At 66.6% G+C, this 20824-nt stretch overlaps 1 protein-coding gene across 1 annotated transcript; it reads right to left on the bottom strand.

Moving 5' to 3' along the window:
- Window positions 1-1824: 1824 nt before the first annotated feature.
- On the bottom strand, window positions 1825-13810 carry METRNL (meteorin like, glial cell differentiation regulator). The gene is made up of 4 exons (XM_045525193.1): window positions 13611-13810; window positions 8569-8954; window positions 3012-3071; window positions 1825-2327 (listed from the first exon to the last, which is right to left on the bottom strand). The coding sequence occupies exons 1-4, from the start codon at window positions 13793-13795 to the stop codon at window positions 2008-2010; spliced, it is 951 nt and encodes a 316-aa protein (XP_045381149.1). The 5' UTR covers window positions 13796-13810; the 3' UTR covers window positions 1825-2007.
- Window positions 13811-20824: the final 7014 nt, after the last annotated feature.

The following is a 20824-nucleotide window of genomic DNA, read 5'->3' as shown; positions in this document are numbered from 1 at the left end:
TGAAACCCTGAAACCCGACATTCCTGTTCCGCAGCCGCCTCCTGGCACGGTCCACACCCACCGCCCCGCCCAGGAAACGCAGCCCAAGGTGCTTCTCCACAGCTCGGACCAACGCGGGTTCAGTTCCCTCCCCACTGTGGCCCTGGCTCCTCTGTGCCATGACCGCATCCTGCTGTGGCAGCAGGTGGGACCCACCCATCACCAGCCCTGGGCTTCCTGTCCTTGCCCACCACAGCCCGCTTCTTGTTGTGACCTGTGGGAGCCTGAGCACCTGAGCCAGCACACGCGTGAGGCAGCACACGCCTGACGCAGCACATGCCTGACCCAGCACATGCTTGAGCCAGCACACACCTGACCCAGCACATGCCTGGCCCAGCACACACTTAAGCCAGCACACACCTGACCCAGCGCACACCTAAGGCAGCACACGCCTGAGGCAGCACACGCCTGAGCCAGGGCATGCCTGAGCCAGCCCACGCCTGAGCCAGCACACGCCTGAGCCAGCCCACGCCTGAGCCAGGGCACGCCTGAGCCAGCGCACGCCTGAGCCAGGGCACGCCTGAGCCAGCGCACGCCTGAGCCAGCGCACGCCTGAGCCAGCCCACGCCTGAGCCAGGGCACGCCTGAGCCAGCGCACGCCTGAGCCAGGGCACGCCTGAGCCAGGGCACGCCTGAGCCAGCGCACGCCTGAGCCAGCCCACGCCTGAGCCAGCGCACGCCTGACCTAGTGCACGCCTGAGCCAGGGCACGCCTGAGCCAGGGCACGCCTGAGCCAGCGCACGCCTGAGCCAGCGCACGCCTGAGCCAGCGCACACCTGAGCCAGTGCACAGCGCCTACCCAGGACACCCGGCGCGGCTGAGCGCCTGGTGAGGACGTGGGGTCCAGTGACCACGGCAGCCTCTGCGGGTCCCCTCTGGTCTCAGCAGCTGCACAGGAGGAAACTGTGACTGACAAGTGAGGGCGCAGACGCAGGTTAACTGATGCCCCAGAGACCCCTGCACTGGGGTGTCCTGTCCCCCCCAATTCCACATCCACCCAGAACCTCTGACCGTGGCCCTGTCTGGAAACGGGGTCTTTGCAGACCTGCTCGAGGGAAGGTGAGGTCACAGGGGCGCCCTCCCCCAGCGCCCAGTGTCCTCGTGGGAGGGAGACCTGGACACAGGCCCAGGGATGCCCGGGGCCCCGACGGCGGGAGGAGCAAGGACGGACCCTCCCTGGAGCCTCTGGAGGGAGGGAGGCCCTGCCGACCCCCTGGTTTTGGAAACCGACTCCAGGACTGGGAGAATAAACTTCTGTTGTTTAAAACCCCCAATTTGCGGAGATTGATTACGGCGGCCACAGAAAACCCACGTGTCCTGACACGGGGCCACCGGCCCGGGCCCCGGCCAGCTCCCTGGTGTCCGGGACTTGCTGCGGACTTGGGCATTTCGGGGAAGCTGGGGTCAGACGGCAGGGCTGAGGGTAATGGAACGGGGCGGGCGGGTGCCACGGGGACAGTGTCCGGCAGCAGCGAGGCGGCCACCCGCCTGGGCCAGCCCCGGAGCGCGTCTGACTGGCGGGGACATCAACCGGCCACCCGGGAAGGGCCGCAGCCGGCAGGGCTCGCTCTTCAGAGGAAATGGAACGAGCCGTAAGCCCCGATATCTCGCTCTGTAAGTGTCTGTCGTACGACTCCACGGGGCACCGGGACTTCCAATGGAGCCCGGCCAACATGAGCTGTGCGCTGCGGCCCAGCTCGCCCAAGGCACCAGGCCGGACACGGCAGCTGGCAGCGCTGTTGAGGAACACTGAACGGCACGCCAAGACACGGTAAGACACGGGAGTCTGTTTCCTATGGACATTCGTTTTTTTACAAAAACAAAAAATAACTTAGTTTTCATTTTACAGCTTTTCCAATCTGAGGTCCTCCGGGGCCAAACCCCACAGGCCCCGCGGCCGGCACACCAGGGCCAGGCGTGTGGCTCCCCCAGGGCGTGTGCAGCGGGAGGGGCCCCCGGCCCGCCCGGTCACTCCGCGCCGACCTCGCAGGGGTTCAGGCCCCTCCCCTCGGCGTCCCTGTACATCCTCTGGAAGTCCTGGAAACGTGGGGCACAGCCCAGCCGCGCCTCCCCGAAGCGCATGTAGCCCGTGAAGAGGAAGTCGCCGCGGCCCGGCCGCACCCCACACTCCAGCAGCGTCCTGACGTGGCCCTGCCACAGGCCACCCCCGTCGGGCGACGGCTGGAAGACCCGGCTCTTCTGCCGGTACAGCCGGCTCACGCGCAGGCGGATGGCCGTCTCCTGCAGCTCTGGCTCGTGCGTGACGTCCTGGATGGAGCCTCGGACCACTGCGGAGGGAAGGGGGCGCCGTCAGCGGGGCACGTCCAGGCCGCCGCAGGCCCGTGTCCTGGCCGGGGCAGGACGGCAGAGGAGTAAGGAGCCTCCACACCCTACAGGGACTGTCGTGAGGCTTGGGTGGGGGCTCAGAGCCGGGGTCCCGCTGGACCCTCCGCAGCAGCCCCCGGCGAGCACCACCCGGAGTCCACGCCTCCCCGGGACGAGCAGGGGCCTGCGCCCCTCGGCCTCAGCCTGGAGCCCACTGGGGCCCCGACCGCCAGGGCACCGGGAGGGGCCGTGGAAGCCCCGAGGTGGGCTCACACCAGGGCCCCGGGCTGCCGCCAGCGATGCCACAAAGCACTGCCGCGAGAGGAGTCCTGGGAACCGCAGAGGCCAGGACTCCTCAGAGAGCAACGATCCCACCTGCAAAGCGGGAAGATACTCGGTGATTGCCGGAAACGCCTCCCGGCTCTCCCCACGGGAGTGCGGGTCTGTCCGCAGGTCCCCGTCCTGGGCGGGAGCCGCTGAGTGCACGGAAGCAAAAGCACCTTTTCCCGTGACGAGGCCGAGCCCGGCTTCTGCAGAGGCCCTGGGGGCTTCGCGCCAGCACCGGAAGGTTCTCCGGGGCCCTGCAGAGGGGCTCCACGTGGCAGGAGCCGCACGCGCGAGGAGGAGGCCGTGAGGCAGACACTCACCGAAGTCGCTGGTGCAGACGGCCAGGAGGACCTCGGTGTCACTGCAGGGGCGGCACGGTGCTGGGGGGAGAGAAACGGGGTCAGCCTGGCGACGGCAGGTCCTGGTGCCCCCACCAGGCTCCGCAGACGGTCGGCGAGTGTGGCCACACCACGGCCAAGACCTCGTCCAGGGTGAGCCGGGAGCCCGGCAGAGCAGAGCACAGGAAACGCGACCTCGGCCACCCGGGGGCGACCCCAGCTGACCCTCGGCCCCACCTGGCCGAAGCACCTGCGTGTGGCTGTGCTGGGCTCGTCCCCCGAGCGCCCCGGCCCCAGCACATCCCAGACCGCGGCGCGAGGGGCTTCCTGTCCTGTCATCCGCCTCGCGGTGCGGTGACACCAGACCGGCCATGGGCTCCGTCACCCCAGGTCTCCTTCAGCCCCTGCTGTCGTGTGCCCATCACAAATGCAACGTGTCCCCAAGCTGAACGGAAACCGTGTCCCCAGCACCACCAGGATGAGAGCCACCTGGCCCCAGTGTCTGCATTCCCAAGGCTCCGGGACGTCCCTGCAGGGACGGCGCTCGCCCTGGGGCTCCCCGGCACTGGATTAAGCGGATGTCCCAGAGCCTGAGCTGGGCTGAGCTGTCACCTGCCCCGAGGCCATGCAGACCCTGGGCAGGGACAGGGCGGTGCATGTGTCCGTGGCCACAGCGTCTCTGGGTGAGCAGAGCTGAGAGAGGCCTTCCAGGCTCTGGGACGTGAAGGGACTCGGGGGCCTGAGCGAGGGGTCAGCAGAGGCCAGACGAGGCCTTGGAGGGACCACAGGGTCTCTGTGGACTCCTCGGGCCGACCTGTCTGGCTGTTGGTCCTACCCCGGGGTGAGGGGTGAGGCCGGGGCTCCCCACCAGGCAGGGCGGGTGCCCCTCCCACTCAGTGCCTGAGTCACCGGCCCACCCCCCACCTGCCGCGTCTGCCACGATTAAGCAAAAGGAGAAGCTGCAGAACAAGAACAACCTGCCGATACCTCCCAATCCGTCAGAGGACGCCAGGCCCGGAGCTCCCTGCTCACCTGGCAGGGCCACAGCAGCCCCCTGAAAAGGGCTGCGACGTGCGTGGACCCCTCAGACCCCCACCCAAGCTGGGCCCAGGAGCCCCCACTTCCTCCACACTGCAGGGGCTCGTGCTGCAGCCCCCCCGCTGGGGCCACCTGGCCCCAGACCCTGCAGCTGCCCCGGGGCCAGGGGGCTCTCCTGTGGGGCCCCCGGGGTCAGGCCCTCCTGTGGCACTCGGTTCACCTGTGTGGCCGGCAGCACAGATAGGCTGGCAGCACTGTGGCATCTGGGGGACTCGCATTTCAGGGGCATTTTTATTCAGAGCACGTGAGACTGAGAGGGGACCTTCCACCCTGGCCAGCACCTGCCCAGTGCCCACAGGGCCAGAGGTTCTGAGCCCGGGGTCCCTCGTGGGCGTGGGGTGAGAGCGTGGGTCGGAGACTGAAGGCCACAGGGACCACGGTCCATGGCGAGGGTCCCCGGGCCAAGCAGCACCTTCGGGCTGAGCAGACACAGGAGCCGGGGCTGGACGTGCAGGGGTGGGAGGTGGGCCCTGAGCACAGCAAACAGCCTTGTGCCTGGTGTCCCACCTCGGGGACAGAGGGGCTGGGAGGCCCCGACACACACACACACACACACACACACACATGCCAGGCCTGGGCGTGCGAGCGTCACCAAGCCCTGGAGCTTCCCCCGCTCTGAGTCACTGGCCCTGGGACCTCAGGCGGCAGCAGAGGAGGGAGGGAGATGCCCCCCCCCCGCTGGCCCTGGGCACCCGCCGGGCTCGGCCCACCGACTACAGGAGGATGGGACCCGGAAGGGCTGTGGGCAGCCTGAGGTCGGCACGCCGGAGCCTCGTGTGCCAAGGCCATGGACAGCTGAGCCAACAGGGCAGCACCCTGGCGGCCTCCCCGCTCTGACTCTGGGCTTTGGTGGGTGTGGGGCACCGTCGTGCAGAGTGCAGCGTGCACTCCAAGGGCACAATCTGGAAACGATTATTAATCAGAGCTGGGCTCATAAAGGCTGTGGAATGTGCTGGTCACGGACACATCACATCTCACTTCCCGGGGAGGGGGGGTGGTCGGCAAAGGCTGGGACTCTGTCCCTCGTCCTTGGAGAAGGGGGGGCCGGGGCGTGGATATAGCAGGAAGACCCCTCAGGAATGTGCACACTGTGGACCGAGTGAGGAAGAAAGAAAACGGGGTCAGAGAGGCCGGCGGTGGCTGCCACGGGGACCGGGCAGGGACACAGGTGTGGGCGGGAGGCCACGCCCTGAGTAAGCGGAGGGTGAGCCGGGGCGGAAAGAGGCCGCAGAGGGACGGACGCCCATCCGGCGGGACTGACCGAGGAGGACAACCAGGGTGGACACACAAGTTGCAAAGAGGAAACCTCAAGTGACAACCACCGTGGGGTCCCCAGTGCAGCCGCGACACGGGGTTCCCACCGGAGGGGGGCGGCCCGAGGGGCAGGATGGCTCTGGGGGCGCTGGCCCCGCCGCCCCTCCCTGCCGGGCTCCCTGCCCCGGGTGAGGACTCAGAGACGAGAAGATTACAGGGTAATCACAGGGGCCTGAGAGGCTGGAGGCAGGAATCGAGGGACGGCAGCGTGACACACACCTGGAAGAAAACCAGTCCCCGTCTGTCCTGCTCCCGTGAAATAACGAGGTTTCTCTGCTGCTTTTCTACACTTTCGACCCATCCCACACGCCCCTCGGGGCCCCCCAAGCTCTGTGCTCTGGGAACCCTGCTGGTAACAGGGGCTGCGGCTTCAGACACTGGCGAAGTAACTTCCGTGTGTTGGTTCCAGCGCCAGAGCAGTGTCCCCTGCCTGTCCCCTCCACTCCACTGCGTGTCTGAAATGCCACTGCCCCTGCCCTGGACACCTGCCCACCGTGGGCCCTGCCTAGAGCCTGAACCCCGAGCCCCAAGCACAGAGGTGGCTGAGAGGGTGAGCACCTGTCACAGTCCCAAAGCAGAGACAGGAATCCTGGGACCCGCCTGCCTGCCCAGGTGAGCTGGGGAACAGGTGTGTCTCTGTTCCCTGGAACCGGCAGAGACCCCCGCTCCCTGGCCACCCCCAAGTCCCCCAACTCCCTGGGCAATGGGGCCTGGTGGTGCCCATTCCCCGAATGTGCCTGGCCCAGGTGTCCCCAAAGCCTGGGGTGGAGACTCCACCAAGTCCTCAGCACATGTCCGGACACAGCCCGGAGCTGGATCTACGAGTCCCTGCACCGGTCCCCAGGCCGCCTTTGCCGCCTGCCGGAGCTCCGCAGCGTGAAAGGTGGGCAAGCCCGGGCAAGACCCGCAGAGGTGGCAGGCGCAGGGCCAGCAGGTCCGTGAACGGGACCCGGGTGACCCCGGGAACGGGTCACCTCCCAACGGACCCACAGTCTAGATCCCTCTGTCCTGGTCCCTTCCGGGCTGTTGGTGAGGCTCGGCTTGTTCAAGGAAGCCAATTAGGCAGCGCGGATGGACCTACGGCCACGGAGCTGTTAGGAACCCTCCGGCAGGTCCCCTGGCTGGGCAGGAGCGCGGCTCCCACCCGGGTCCCACACGGCTCCCACACGGCTCCCGCATGACTCCTGCATGACTCCCACACAGCTCTCACATGGCTCCCACACGGGTCCCACACGGCTCCCGCCGGGTCCTGCCCACGGAGCCTGTGTTCCTTCGAGTCAGCACTGACTGTGAGTCTTGACTCGGGGGCGAGCTCCTCTGCTCCTGGCAGGTGGGACCCCCGCCCGGCCGAGGGGTGGGCACAGCCTGGTGACACAGCTGCCGTGAGGGTCAGACGGAGACCAGGGAAACCGCGGCGCTGGCCGGAGAGAGCTCGGGAGCGGCCCGGCCCAGGGGGTGGCGTCCCCGCCTCCAGATGGCCAGAGCTGACACTCCGCCTGGCGGGCCCACTCCTTGGGCATTAAAGGCTTAGGGGCCCCGAGCCCTGGTGAAAGGCAGGAGGGGACACATCAGCCTCCCCCTGCCCCAGGCCGGGCGGCCTCTCGTGGGGCCCTGCGGTGTCAGCCCCAGGGAGGGACAAGCTGTGTCTGTGGGGACGGAGCATCGGGGCCTGGGGTCCCTGGCGCAGCCCAGAGTCTGGGTCCCCGCCCTTCTGTGCTGCCCCGCAAGAGTCCCACGTCGGGAAGTCACTGCAGGCTGGATTTAAACACGAGCTCGGGCCAGGTGTGTGCGCTGTGAGCATCCGTCCACGAGACACAGCACAGTCCTGGGCCCCGAGCCAGCCTGGCACCCACCAGGGTGGCGTGTGTGGGACCCCGTGGCCCCGGGAGCTGTGCGAGCATGGGACCGTGACCAGGTGCATGGCGCTGTGGCTCCAGTCACCGCCCACCCAGGTCCACCGCCTCCCTGCGACCCACGGAAGCCCCGCGCGGCTCAGCCATGGCCCCTGCGTGAGAACAACACACCGCACGACCCTCTGCACGGACCCTGCTCCCAGGGCCACGGATAGGACCGTCCAGGCTGGCACCTTCCCAAGTCCCCACAGAGGCCAGGCGGGGCAGGGCCCGGGAGGTGACCCTGCTGCCTATGGAGTGGACGCTGCACACAAGGCCCCACCTGAGACGTCCAGGCCCCACCCGCGGCCGGGTGAGCCTGCGCCTGGCCTGGTGTCCCCACAGACAGGACCATGAGCCAGCTCACAGCTCAACAGGGGGGACTTGCCCTGTCCCTCCCCAGAGTCCTGAGGCCAAGGCAACAGGGACCACGTGGGTCCCACGGCCCACACGCACCTCCAGGTGTCGGCCTGTGGAGCTTTCTAGAGAACAAGGCCCTCCACAGAGGGGCCCAGCCCCCACATTCTAAGAAGCTCCCCTCCCCCACGCACAGGTGGCCACAGGTGCCAGGAGGCCCCACGACCCGCCTGCCCAACAGGGAAGCTGCCGATCTCAAAAGAAGAAAAAGAAAAGGACCTGCAGGGAAGCCCTGGGTCTCAGGCCCCCGTCCCGGCAAAGGCCCACCCAGCCCACGTGGCCCCTTTGCCCCCCAGAACCTCCCGGGTCCCCAGATCCTCACAGCCGCTGGCCTCCACCCAAAACTCACGCGTTGCTTCCAGGGCTGGGCGGAGCCACCGCACGGGGAAGCGTGCACGGTGACGCATGGGTCCACATGCGTGACTGGTGTACGGGCACGCGGCACGTTCAGGGCCCCGATCCACACGGCAGCTCCCCCACTCTGACCACTGGCCACACTCGGGGACTCCTGTTCCCCTGCCACACACACGCCTCGTGGGGGACACGGCTCTGCCACGCCAAAGACACCCAGGCGCTAAAGGGACTCACGATCCGGTGTGACCAGCACCCCCTACACGGGGCCACGTGCTGGGCTCTTGGGCAAACCCGCCACGTCCGACACACAGACGTGGACGTTTCCACGGAGGCCACGTGGAGGTGGGGGCAGGAGAGGACCAGGCACAGCCGGCAAAGCTCTGACCGTGCGGATGGGAAACCCGGCTGCAGGACCGGCCACCCTCGCCAGGGGACCCGCGCTCCCACCCGGGCAGGCCACTCACCCGACGACGCGAGCAGGTCCGGCCCCCGGTGCCTCCTGGTCAGCTCGTACTGGAAGCCCGTGGTCCTGCGGCCGATGTCCTGCTGGGGCGTGGCCTCCACAAAGAGCCCGCCCTGCTCCAGGCCGAAGCACTGCACCTGGCCACGCCCCCCGTCCCCGTCCCGGACCAGCAGTCTCAGTTCTCCAGTTTTCTCCAAATAAATATTGGCCCCCGAGGAGTCCCGGAAGGGCTTGATGCACACGGTGAGGTGCCGGGCGGGCGAGAAGACGTTGGGCCGCAGGTTGACGATGAGCGCGCCTGTCGGGTACAGCCACTCCACGGCGCCCGCCGCGCAGCGCAGGTACACCTGCTCCACCTCCTTCCTGTGCGCCTCGTGCGTCAGCCCGCTGCGGGAGAGGACACGCCGTCAGCCAGGGTGTCACCGAGCGGGGGTACGCCCCACCGCACCCCTGCCCAGGGCGGCCTGTCAGGGCCACACCCCTGCCGGCCACCCACCGACCTCACAGCCCCGCCCGCGAGGCAGGCGCACGCTGTCCCCACCTGCAGTGCGGGCCACAGCCCAGGTGTCCCCAAATCAGGGGGTGGACCCGTTGCCGTAGGGGACGTGAGAACGAAGGCAACGGCAGCAGGACCTTGGTTCTAGCCCAGGCTCCAGAGTGGAGTTCCCCTGTGTGGGGCTGCGGGCGGGACGTGCCCGGGGAAAGCGGCTTCCAGACCACCCGAGTGTCAGCAGCGGGGGGCTGCTGGGTTGTGTCTCTCGGAGCCGCACCTCGAGGCACGGACGTTCCTTTTCCCCCAGGTAAGGATGTGACTGTGTTTTCATTCATTTCCAAGGCTGAAGACCCTGCACTGCCAGTTGTGTCTTTTATCATAAACCCAAATATCACTGACGCGAGATCCACTCCAAAAGCCAGGTCAACGTCTCCGCTGCGGAGTGGTGACCGTCTCAGTAACGAGCTACTTTTACTCCTAGCAAATGCTAAGTAGAAAAAAATGAAGCGTGCCACCCTCTCAGGGAGGCAGGGCCTGAGCAGAGACAGTTACGTTTTCAAGAAATTGAAACCACCAAGAACAGGAAAGTTTCTCGGACTTGAAACCGTAATGTAAATGTCAGCGTGGCGCAAACACGTCATAACCGAGGGCCTGGAACTACCCCAGTGACTTCACCTGAGTGTCTGATTACATGAAATTTGGTTCTAATCAGATCCCAGGCAGGTTCCCCCACATTCCTGGGATTTTTATGTGAAATGAACAATGCTGTACCCAGAGCCCCCGGCCTGAGCGAGTTACCAGAAACCCTTTCTGCAGAGGAGAAAACACATAACATATGGTTTGCATTTACTGCTGGGTGACTCACGCTCGGCCCCCAAACCTCACTCTTCACACGATGCAGCTGCAGGCAGGGGCCGCAGTCACCCTGTGGACCACATCAGAGGAGGTGTTGAGGGCAAACCCCTCCTGCCCGGTCCCCCACACCCACAGCCTTGGGGGCAGGGCAGCCAGCCCAGCCGCAGCTACCGGGGTCACAGAACAGACTCACAAATTAAGCCAATAAAACTCACACATCTCATCTGACACCCAGTAGGGGCAGGCGGGATCACTGCGCCACGTGAAAATTAGACTAAATGGTGAGTGGCTGACACACGCACAGCTGCAATCAGCCCTCTTCTCATGCAGCCAAAACAAACCGTCCTCATGTCCCCTCCCCCTCCGCGTCCGTATCAGGAGGCCGCTGAACACTCGCCCCTGCCCAGGAACCGAGTCCGGCTCTCGCCCACACAACCACCCTGCCTGAGGCCCCACTTCCCCCCGGGGGTCCTGAGGGTCCGGGGAGTGGAGCGCCCACCCCTGAGGCTCCGGTCACCTCTGGCTGCACTGCCTTCACCCAGGGGTGGGGGGCAGAGGCTCCGCCCACAACTCAGGCAGGGGCAGAGGGAACCCCCTTGGGGACAGGCGGCCACCCCACGTCTGCCAGGGGCTGCCCTCCTGCCCACACAAACCGCACGCATCGTGTAGGGCCTGGCTGCAGTCCATCAGAACACGCTCCACAAAAGGAGGACGAGGAACAAAATGAAGGTAACACGCAAGACGCAAGGTACCCCGTTACCTGGCCCCTCACCTGATGTCTTAGCTGCCCACTGAGAAGGGTCCAGGCCCCTCTCAGGGCCTGTCTCTCACATCCCCTCCTTTTACATCCCCCTAAAACACCAAGACTAACAGGAATGAGGCGTAAGACACGGGTACCCCCACACTAGTCAGGACCACGTGATGCACAAGACCCCCGTTCAGACTGACCACCGTCTGGAACACAAGCCACGTGCCCTCGGCCCGGGCCCGGCAGGCCTGCGGGTGGAGGCAAAGGCTTGCCGGCAGTGCGCCGGGCCGGGCTGGCTCCCACCAAAAGACCCCCCTCCCCAAATCTCTCCCCTCCAGACATCCAGCACCACAGCAAACCTGGAAAAATGTCCACTTGTGCAAAATTGCTGAAATTACAAAAATGCAACACATCTTTAATGATCATGAATGAAGTATTTTATGATTTTCACATAAGATGCAGGTGACTGAGCAGAAATGAAAGAACTGTGGCTGCGGTGACGGAAGGACGCAGACAGAACTGTGGTCCTATTCGACTCTAGGGAACTGACAAGACTGATTTGACCTTAAACTGAATTAGTGCATCTTTTTAAAAGCCAGCAAGGGTCACCTCCCAGGTGGCCATGCTTGTGGGGCACCTTTATGGAAAAGAGGGGGAGCCCCCAGGGGCCACTGTGGCGCCAGCCCACACACCGCACCCCCGTCGCCAGAACACGCGATGGCCTCTTCGCCGAAGCCAGGAAGGCTCTGCTGACAAGTCACCTTTCATTCCCCCCCCCCGCCCCCCCGCAGGAAAGGCAGCCCAGGTGTCACTGCACCTGTGACATCGCTGGTGGCAGTGGGAAAGTCCATGGTCCACCTTTATGGCCACTGGCTAACAAAGATGGGGGCACAGGGCCTGCCTCTTCCACCCAGAGGGATTTCAAAAGCTCCTGCTTAATTGCTTGGGAAACACCTGGAAACATCGGCCTGGCACTGAGCGGCCAGTGTCACGAAAAGCAACTCCCTTGCTATCAGGGGTCAGAATCCACACAGCACCTCGGGCTGGCTCCACCCGGCGTCTTCAGAACAGCTCATAAAAGCCATAAACACCGGGGAGTTGGTGAGCACACCGGCACACTCCCAGTTGCGCCGTAGTATCGTCAGCTGATGTGTGAAGGGCACCGTGAGCGTGAGCAGTGACTGCAAGCCAGGGAGTCCGACACCCTCTCTATGGGGCAGATCGCGGCTCGAGGGTCCCTGCGGCTGCCCCCGCCAGGCTCTGCCTTGGGGGAGGCCCCTCCGGGCAGTCTGAGACCAGGACGACGAGGACGCTGGCAACGACGGGGAAGCAGGGCCTGGGAGGAAAGACAGGAGGGCAGGGCCTGGCTCCTCCCCCACTGCAACACCTGTTGGGTGGGGACACTGGGCCTCCCACCCGCCCCTCCTGCACGGCCCCTGGGAAGGCGGCCCCCTCCTCCCGGCACAGTCCCCGAGGACTGGGGAGGATGTGAGCCCCCACTCTGGAAACTCAGACTGGCTCGCAGGGACTTCCTTTCTGGTTTGGTCTGCTGAGGCAGAACACCCCCAGGCCTCAGTTTCGGGGAGCACTGATTCCGTGGCAGAGGCTGCAAGCCAGGAGTCTAATCACGATCTCAGGGGAAGGGGCAGCCCCAGAGAGCCGTCAGCGTCGGGGGCGCAGCCAGCTCGCGCCGGCGCCAGCATTCCCGAGGCCACCCTCCCCCGGGCTCCATCCGCCCTCGCTCCCGGGCCGCGTCCCTGCCCCGCCGGGACGGTTTCAGCCGGGGAGGGGCGGAAAGCTAAGGGCCGGCACCGCTCGCCGCCCTCGGGAGCCCGGGGTGAACCGTCCCACTCGGTTCCCCTCGGGACAGGAGCCTCCGCTGGGGCGGGGGGGCAGGAACTGGTCTCCCGGAGTGTCCAAGAGGAGCCCAGCCCACCGGATCAACCCCAGCCTTCTCGGAAAACCCGCTTCACTCAAAATAACCCCGTGACACCCCCATGAGCTGTCTGCCGGCTGGAGTCTTCCCGTCAGTCCGGGCGGAGGGGCTTCGGCGGGAGCCCCCGCGCGCCGGACACCTGGGGCAGCCCTAACCCGCAGCGTTTTCGGGGAGACGCGCGCGCCCGGGGCCGGCGCACCCTGCAAACTCCGGAACCGGCCACTTCCGAGGCACAAAACCCGCGAGCAAGCGCGGGCCGCGGCGCCCACTGCGCCCTTGGTTTCGCCCCCGCCCGCGCACACTCGGGACCCGCGCTCCTGTCTGCAGTCGCACTTCAGTTAAAAAAAGTTCTCGGCTGCCACCGCGGGGTGGAGGGGGGTCGACCAGCCCAGCGCGCGCGGCTGCCAAGGGCGGCCTGACCTTCACCGGGCGGGGGGCTCGCCGGGCCCTGCACCGGCCCCGCGCACAGGTGGCGGCCCGCGGCTCGCCACCCGCACAGACGCCGACGGCACCGCCGCAGAGGGAGGGCCCCGTCCAGCCACGGAAGGCGCCGCTCCCCACCGCCCCGCCCGGGGCACAGGCTCGGCTCCTCTGGCCCGGGGCGGCCTCGGGACGCGCAACTGCTCCCGGCAGGAACCTGGAAAGGTCCGAGGGCCGACCCCCGCCCGCCCCTGCGGTGGGGTCGCGGGATCGGCGGCCCCCGGGCTCGGGGCCAAGTAGAGACTGGCGCGGTCCGCGCGGGGCTCGTGGGCGGCGGGGCCGGGACCGACTCCGCCGGACCGCAGGCGCGCCTCCCCCGGGGCGCCCTCTGGGCCGGGGTACCGGGACGCCGCGGGGTCTTTTGTTCTAGAACCGGGGGCGGCGGACGGTGGACACTGGACTTGGCCTGGAGAGCCGGCCCCCAGCCGCGCCCCCGCACGCCCCGCCGGCCCGGAGGGGGAGGGAGGGCGGGGAGGGAGCGGAGCGGACGGAGGGCCGGGGTCCGGGTCGGGTCGCGCCGCGCGCACTCACCTCCCCTTCCAGCTGCACAGGTCGCTGGAGTACTGCGCGTCCGCGCCGCCCAGCAGCACGGCCAGCAGCAGGGCCAGCAGCAGCAGCGGCAGCGGCGGAGGCGGAGGCGGGCCCGGGCCCGGGGCTGGAGGCCGCGGCCACAGCTGCCCCGCGCGCCCCCAGGCCGCCCACGCTGCGCCCCGCATGCTCCGGCTTGGCTCGGCCGCCCGGGCCCGCATCCGCGCCCCCTGAGCAGACCCTCAACCCCGCGCGGCCGGGCCGGGCGGGCTCCGAGCCCAGGCGGGTCACGTCGAACGCCCCCCGCGTGCCCCGCGCGGCCGCCCGCCCATCCCGGCCCGCCCCGGGCCGCCCACGCCGCTGGAGCCGCCGGAGCCGCCAGAGCCGCCGGAGCCTCTGAAGTTGGCGAGTCCGCGGTCCCAGGTCCCGGCCCGGCTGGGGGCGGGTCCCGCTCCGCCCCGCCCCCGGAACTGCGCCCCGCCCCTGTCGGGCCCGCCCCGCCCCCGGAACTGCGCCCCGTGCCCGGCCGCGAGCTGGGTGCCCGCGCGCCCGACCCGGCGCCGCACACGCCCGCGCCCGGGGGTGAGGCCGGGGTGAGAGCGGGGGCCGCGCGAGCGCCGGGGGAGGGTCCGGAGAGAAGAGCCCGGGCCGGGAAGCAGAGTCTGGGGCCGGAGGGGCCCGGGGGCACCGGGCAGCAGCGCGTCCCAGGCCTGAACGAGGCGGGGCGGGGCACAACCCGAGACCCCAGGTATGTGCCGACCCCAGCCGAGCGCCCGGCCCGTCGGTGTGTCCCTCCGTAACCCACAGCGGCGGCACAGGGGCCCATCCTGCACACTGCCCCGAATGCCCAGGGGCCACGCCCGGTCGCTGGGCTGTGGCAGGGGCGCCTGGCCCGGCCACTTCCGCCCCCGCGCCTCACCGGCCAGTGGCTGTCGAGGGTCACCAAACCTCCGCAGACTTTGTGCTCCGCGGAGGCTCCGACGCCCTCCGGGACCGCAGCCCCGGGGATGGGGAGGCTCAGCTGGGGGCCCGACGCCCTGTTGAGCGCGGTGGGGTGTGCGCTGCTCCTGCCGCCCCCCCAGGCCTCTGCTCCCCGCTGTGCGCTGCTCCCCGCCCCGCCCCCACCCCCAGGCAGCTCGAGCGCTCCCGGGCCTCGCCCTTAACGTGCGGGGCTGGTTAGTTCTCCACGGTGGTGACCGTCCTGTGCATTGTGGGATTTTAGCAGCACCCAGGCCCCATGCTCTAGTAGCAACCCCATCCCAGGTTGGGCGATCCAAACTGCCTCCGGACTTTGCCAAATGCTCCTCGGGGCAAAATTCCCTGCCGAGAACCCTGTCCCAGCAGGACAGGGGGTGCCGGGGCCGTTCTGCAGAGGCTTCTCCTTGGCCACTGTGGCCTCTACCTCACGGCCGCCAACCGCTGCAGCAGCCCCAGCCCCAACTGGATCAGCCTTAGAGGTTCGTGCCAGAGAACCCCCCTGGGAGGACCAGGAGGGCCCACCAGGCTGGGGGAGGGAGCAGCTGGCACAGCAGGCAGCCGCCCTGTGATCACAAAAGCTTTCTGTGCCCTGGCGTCAGCCAGCCCTGCCTCAGACTCCCTGAGTCTGAGCCTCAGAGCCGCAAACAGCATCAAACGGGGGAGAAACCTGACCTTGTTCTAGCATTGCTTTTCCAGCCAGCCAAGACGCATTTCAGGAGGAATTTCAAGTGACCTGGGTGGGGAGGGGAGCCTGTGGGTTGCATGTTGTGCCCTGTTGGTGGCAGAGGTCTGGGAGTCTCATTAATTGGGTTGTGGCTGTACAGGGGAGCCAGGGAGAGGCTGCCAGGACTGTGTTAGCCCGCGAGGGCGAGTGGACAGGGTGAGGCCCTGAAAACCCAGGAGAAAGTGACCGTCCAAGCTGGTTACGGGGTCAGGGGCTGTTTAGAGTGGCCCTGGAACCCGGCAGGTCAATCTATCCAATAAAGAACTCGGAGTGAGGACCCTGCCCAGCACATAGAGCGACGTCACCCTGAGACTCCAGGTCTGGTTTGCCTCAAGGAACACACCTGTGCATTCAGAGCTTGAGGCTTGCTCTGTGCCCCCACCCCACCACCGCAGGAACCGGAGTGCAGGTGCCGTGAGAATGGTGAAGAGGAGCCCCCACCGGGCGGCTTGCACAGCTGGACACTGCAGCCTTTTTGAGCCACAAAACCCTGGCCCCGCCAGGCCCCGTCCAGCCTGGGAGGGCCCCGCTCGCCGCACCATGGAAGAGGCAGGAGCGGCATTAGGACCCCCTCCCCACCAGTTACAAATTCAGACACTGCGAGCCAACGGCCTGCAGTGACCTGCTCAGGTCTCAGAACCCCCAGTGGCTGCTGAACCAAAGGGGAAAGGCCTCCTCAGGTGACGTGCTCCTCGGGTGACAGGCTCTGCCGCCTGTCCAGCTGCCTTAAAACCAGGATCGTGCATGGCAGGTACAGGATCCTGTGCGTGTCTCAAAACACACAGCACAAGAGTGAACCCTAAGGTAGAGTTGGACTTTGGTTAATGATACTGTATCGGTATGGCTCGTTGTAACGCTCGTGCACTCTGAGAAATGTTAATGGTAGGGAGACGGGAGGGAGGGGTATTGAGGAACTCTCTGTACCTGCTCAGATTTTCTGTAAACTTAAAAAATAAAGTCCACTAATAACAACAACAAAAAAAAAAAAAAAAAAAAAACTAGGGCAAAAATGTTTACTGAGCAGTGTTCTTGAAAGAATCTGATTGAATCTTGGAAAAGATCGCGGCTGTCCCTTCCAGGGACACAGGTACATCCCACAGGGTCCCTGCAGTGGAAATTTCCAGATCCCTGTCCTCCTGACCAGCCGGCCAGCCGCTGGGTGGGGGGCTTGGCAGCAGAACTGGTCCCCAAGCTGCTCCCCACGTCCGCTCCCTGTTGGCTCCTGAGACACTTGGGGCCTCCTCGGGCCTCTGCTCACCCCCAGCCTGGCCCAGCAAAGCCACCTGCAAATGAAACGCCCCGGGCAGGCAGGGTTCCTGGTGCCTGGAGGTGTCAGGCTCCTGTGAGGACCCCTTGGGGGGGTGTCTGAGGGTGTCCACAAGCCACCACACCCTTTCGCCCTGGGCCCTGAGTGGGGGCTGTGAGCCAAGGCTCCTCTCCGTGGTCTTTGGGAGGTTCTTGGAGGCAGGAGCCCAGGGTGGGTTATGCCCTGCGTGGCTGGGAGGGGCCGCTTCCCGGTGAGCATTTCCTGGGGTTAAACCAGGAAGGCCCAGCATCACCCCCACATCCGTGCCCCCAGGGGGAGGGGATCTGGTCACCACAACCTTTGGGTAAAGTCCGGATGCTTCCTCAGCGAGGCTGAGCTGTGGGACCCAAAGTTCCAGAACCCACCAGGATCATGCCTGCCGGTCCCCTGCCACAGGGGCGTGCCAGATGCTTCTTCACCCTGGGAGACCAGCGAGAGGCTGGGCGTGGGGCGGTGGCCGGAGCGTGGGGCCGGCACCGCCCTTCACTGCTCTGGTGTGGATGCCTGTCCGTGCCCATGTCCCGGGCAGCCCCTGGACGCCCCTTCTTCGCCCTGCCAGGGGCCAACGCCGGGGGAGGCAGGACGTGGCCTCTCACACCTGGAGAGCACAACCCACGGTCAGGGCCAGGTGACCTCTGTGGGTCTGACCCGGAGTCTCTGCCACATAAACTGCAGCGCCCGTGACCTGGGGAAGGGCAGGGGTCTGCGGGGCTGGGGGCCTCTCCCAGCCTCCCTGAACCTCGGCGCCTGCAGGCCCTGGGGGGGGCTCAGACACTGGTGCCCTTGCTGGCTGTCTGTCCCAGGTCACATGGCTGTGGGGCCGGGGCCACTTCTGAGCCCCAGTCACCTGCAAAGTGAGTCATTCCCTGGCTTCCAGGGAACTGCGGGGTCTGTGACGTCAGGACGCAGCACCTCAGGCCCAGGTGGGGGCCGACAGGTCTTGGTCTCTGCAGAGACACCAGTTCGGGCATCTGTCCTTTACTCAAGGGCCTCGCCCCCTCTCAGGGCTTGGGGCCCGCGTGGGACCGAGGGACCCTCTCCTCTTGTGCCCGCACAGCTGTGTGTTCTTTGAGCCGCCAACACGGCCCAGCGGACCTGAGGTTTGCGGTGTGCACAGAGGGCGGTTCCCCTGCACGGACAGCCCCGGGCACCTGCATCCTCCTCCCCTGGAAACTGAACACTCCCAGAAAAACGTCAGATTCTCCCCAAACATGTCCAGGAAATTTTCTCTTCGAGCCTTTGAAAAATAATGGAGAAGATCAGCCAGTCCCACCTGCCCCACTTGGCCAGCAAGTCATTTGTCACCCCGGTTCCCCTCTGAGGTCATCCTCACTGCCCTTCTCGTAGGGATGTAATTACCCTAATTGTGGTCAAACGATGTATCGGGAACCGACTCGTGTAATTTAACGTTTGGCAACTGCGGTGAGCAACACGCAGTCACAGCAGGAAGCAGCAGCCCAGCCCAGCGACCTGCATGCACAGCCCTCACCTGGACCCACCTGGACCCACCCGGCCTGGTTTGGCGCCGTGCTGTGCTGCCCGCGAGGGAGACAGGAGGACGGGAAGGTCAGCGGCCAGCGGTTTGTAGCTGAGGGGCTTCCTCGAGTTGGATGCCGGTCCAGGCCCCGCTGGCCTTGTGGCCTTGGGTGGCGGCCCCCACGCTGGCCAGGGGAGAGGGCTCAGCCATGGACAACGCTGTGTGGCATGATGGCTCCGGCACTGTTGTCACCGACGTTTGCAGTGGCTGCTTTCGGCGGCGTCCCACCCTCTGCCTGGCCATGAGCAGACCAGGGGCCCGGGGCAGTGAGCTGTGGTGACTCCCCAGCCCGGGCACACAGACACCCTGGGGCAGCACCCCCCAGGGAAGGAGGGCCCCCAGCCACGCAGGATGGTGTCGGGGGACCAACTATGGGGACCAGATGAATTTGTACATAGAGGTGACCGCTTGACGTCAGAGTGGACCCCAGACGAGGCCAGTCAGGTGTGTCAGAGGCCAGGACCGTGACAGTCACTAAGTGCCACGGTCTGGCCAGAGGTCTGTGGTCACGCAGGCCATCAGCAGAGGGTCCCATCTGCTTGTCACGGAGGACACACACAGCAGGAAGACCTCCGAAGGGATCAGCCTCGCAGCTGCCTTCGGGAAGGGGCTGCCCCCCCCCGCCCCCCGGCAACTCCCGTCTTACAGCCCCAGTGTGGCCCTGAGACGCTGGACCCCTGCAACAGTGGGGACACAGCAGGAAGGACACCCACGTGTCCCCAACGCAGCGGCAGTCGCGGCACTTCTGTCCGGAGAGTGCGTTCTCCACCGAACAAGGTGGCAGTTGCAGAGGTTTTGTCCCTTCTGCCCAGAACACCAGCGCCAGGTGCACCCGTCCACGAGGACGATGTGTGGAGCCAGCCGTGGCCACGGGCACACCAAGGAGCCACATGAGGACACAAGACCCTCAAGTGGGCCTCGTGGGGGCTTCTGCTCTGACGGGGCTGGGCTGCGGAGGGTGCAGGGCGGCCCCCCAGGGCTCACAGGTGGCCCCGGCACTGCTGGAATGGCCACCTGGCAGCCTGCTCAATTTGCACCTGGGCTCCGGAAGGCACTTCTGCCTGGGCCCACCTTTGACCACCCTCGGGACAAGCCCAGAGTGAGGCTGCCAGGGAGCTCGGGGCGAACTCGGAGATTTCAGACGAGGAAGTCACTGAACAGCTGAAGCTGTTTTTTTCTTGCAAGTTTATAATTGAAAGGATGACATGGCTCTTCCCTGCTCTCGTGGGCCCTGGCTTTGTGCCAGGGAAGGTGTGCCCGCACCGGGCACCGCTCCCACCGCAGGCAGGGCCTGGCCGCCTCTCTCGGGCAGGACTCAGGCACCGCAGAGGCTCCGTGGGCTGCAGTGGCCGCGCTGGCCCCAGCTGAGGACTGGCTCGGCCTCACTGCTCCAGTCCTGGGTGAGGCCCCGCCGAGAGCCCCAGGGACAGGCAGGTGCCGGTGGCTGCAAACTCCCTCCACCAGGAGTCTGTAGGGCGGGGCCCTGTCCCCACCCAGGTAATTAGCCCGTGTGGTCCTGTCCCTGGAGAGGCTGAGAGCCAGGCCGGGTTGTGTGGGGTGGGAGGGGACACGGAGGGCAGGGACAGCTCACTGGCACATCTGTGCCCTGAGTCCCTAATCCAGACAATGAAAAGTCTCGTCCACTTGACCGGAGATTCCATTTGGACCGGCGGCCTCACCCAGCGCGGCAGAGCCGGCTCCAGGGACGGCGGGTGGTCAGGCCGCCGCGTGGGTGGCTTGTCCTGCAGTGGCAACCGGGTCACCTGTGTGCCCAGTCCCCCTCTGGTGGGCCCAGGCTGCTGGGTTTGGGGCAGGGGGTGGCCTCGGGGCTGGGCGTGGAGCCGCGCCCAGGGGTCGGCCCTCCCGCGGGCTTGGCGGACCCTGGAGGGAGCACTGACCACGGGTCAGGCGGCCCAGGGCCCGGCGGGGCTGGTGGGGGTGGCGGGAGTGGGGCAGATGCTGGGGCCAAGGCTCCGTGTGGCCTTGAGACGTTTACCTTTAATGTCACAAGCCAGAGTCAGGGGACGGGGCGAGGTCCAGCTCTCACACGCCCTCGTCCCCCCGACCCTTCCCTCGGCTCGGCTGGGGGAACATCACCCAGAAACTCTGTCAGGGCGAGGGAGCAAGGCCGGCGGGTGCCTTTCCTCCCTGTCACCGCGAAGCTGCGTGTGGGGACAACCCCATCCTCGGGCGCCTCCTGCACGCGAGGCAAGGGGATCCTTGGTCTGTGCTGGCACCACCCGCTGCAACAAGCCTGTCCAGCCCCAGGACCCGGGGACACTCGGCCGGCCCTACTCCGCCCCCCTCGGGCACGGGGGTCCCTGCAGCCCCAAGCCAGTGCTCTGGGGAACAGCAGCCGACAGCCCAGAGGGACCCCCGGTCCAGGCCCAGAGGGGGGACTCCCCACACAGACCCCGACCTCCGCACCAGCTGCCACCCACAGACCCCGACCCCTTCCATGCCACCCCTGCCCCACAGACCCCTGCGTGCCCTTCACCGCAGCGGCTCTCCCCGCACACACTCCTCCTTCTCCAGCCTGGACAGTGTCCACAGAGGCCTCCAGGGCCAGAGCAGGACCCTCTCAGAGCCCCAGCCACAGTCCCAGTCTGGACATTGTGGGCGCACCCCTGGAGGGCTGCCTGGAAGAGGTGGCCTACAGGCTTGTGCCCTCT

The sequence above is a fragment of the Lemur catta genome, chromosome 15 (assembly GCF_020740605.2).
Source record: "Lemur catta isolate mLemCat1 chromosome 15, mLemCat1.pri, whole genome shotgun sequence".
Taxonomy (NCBI): domain Eukaryota; kingdom Metazoa; phylum Chordata; class Mammalia; order Primates; family Lemuridae; genus Lemur; species Lemur catta.
This window is presented reverse-complemented; position numbering and strand designations above follow the sequence as displayed.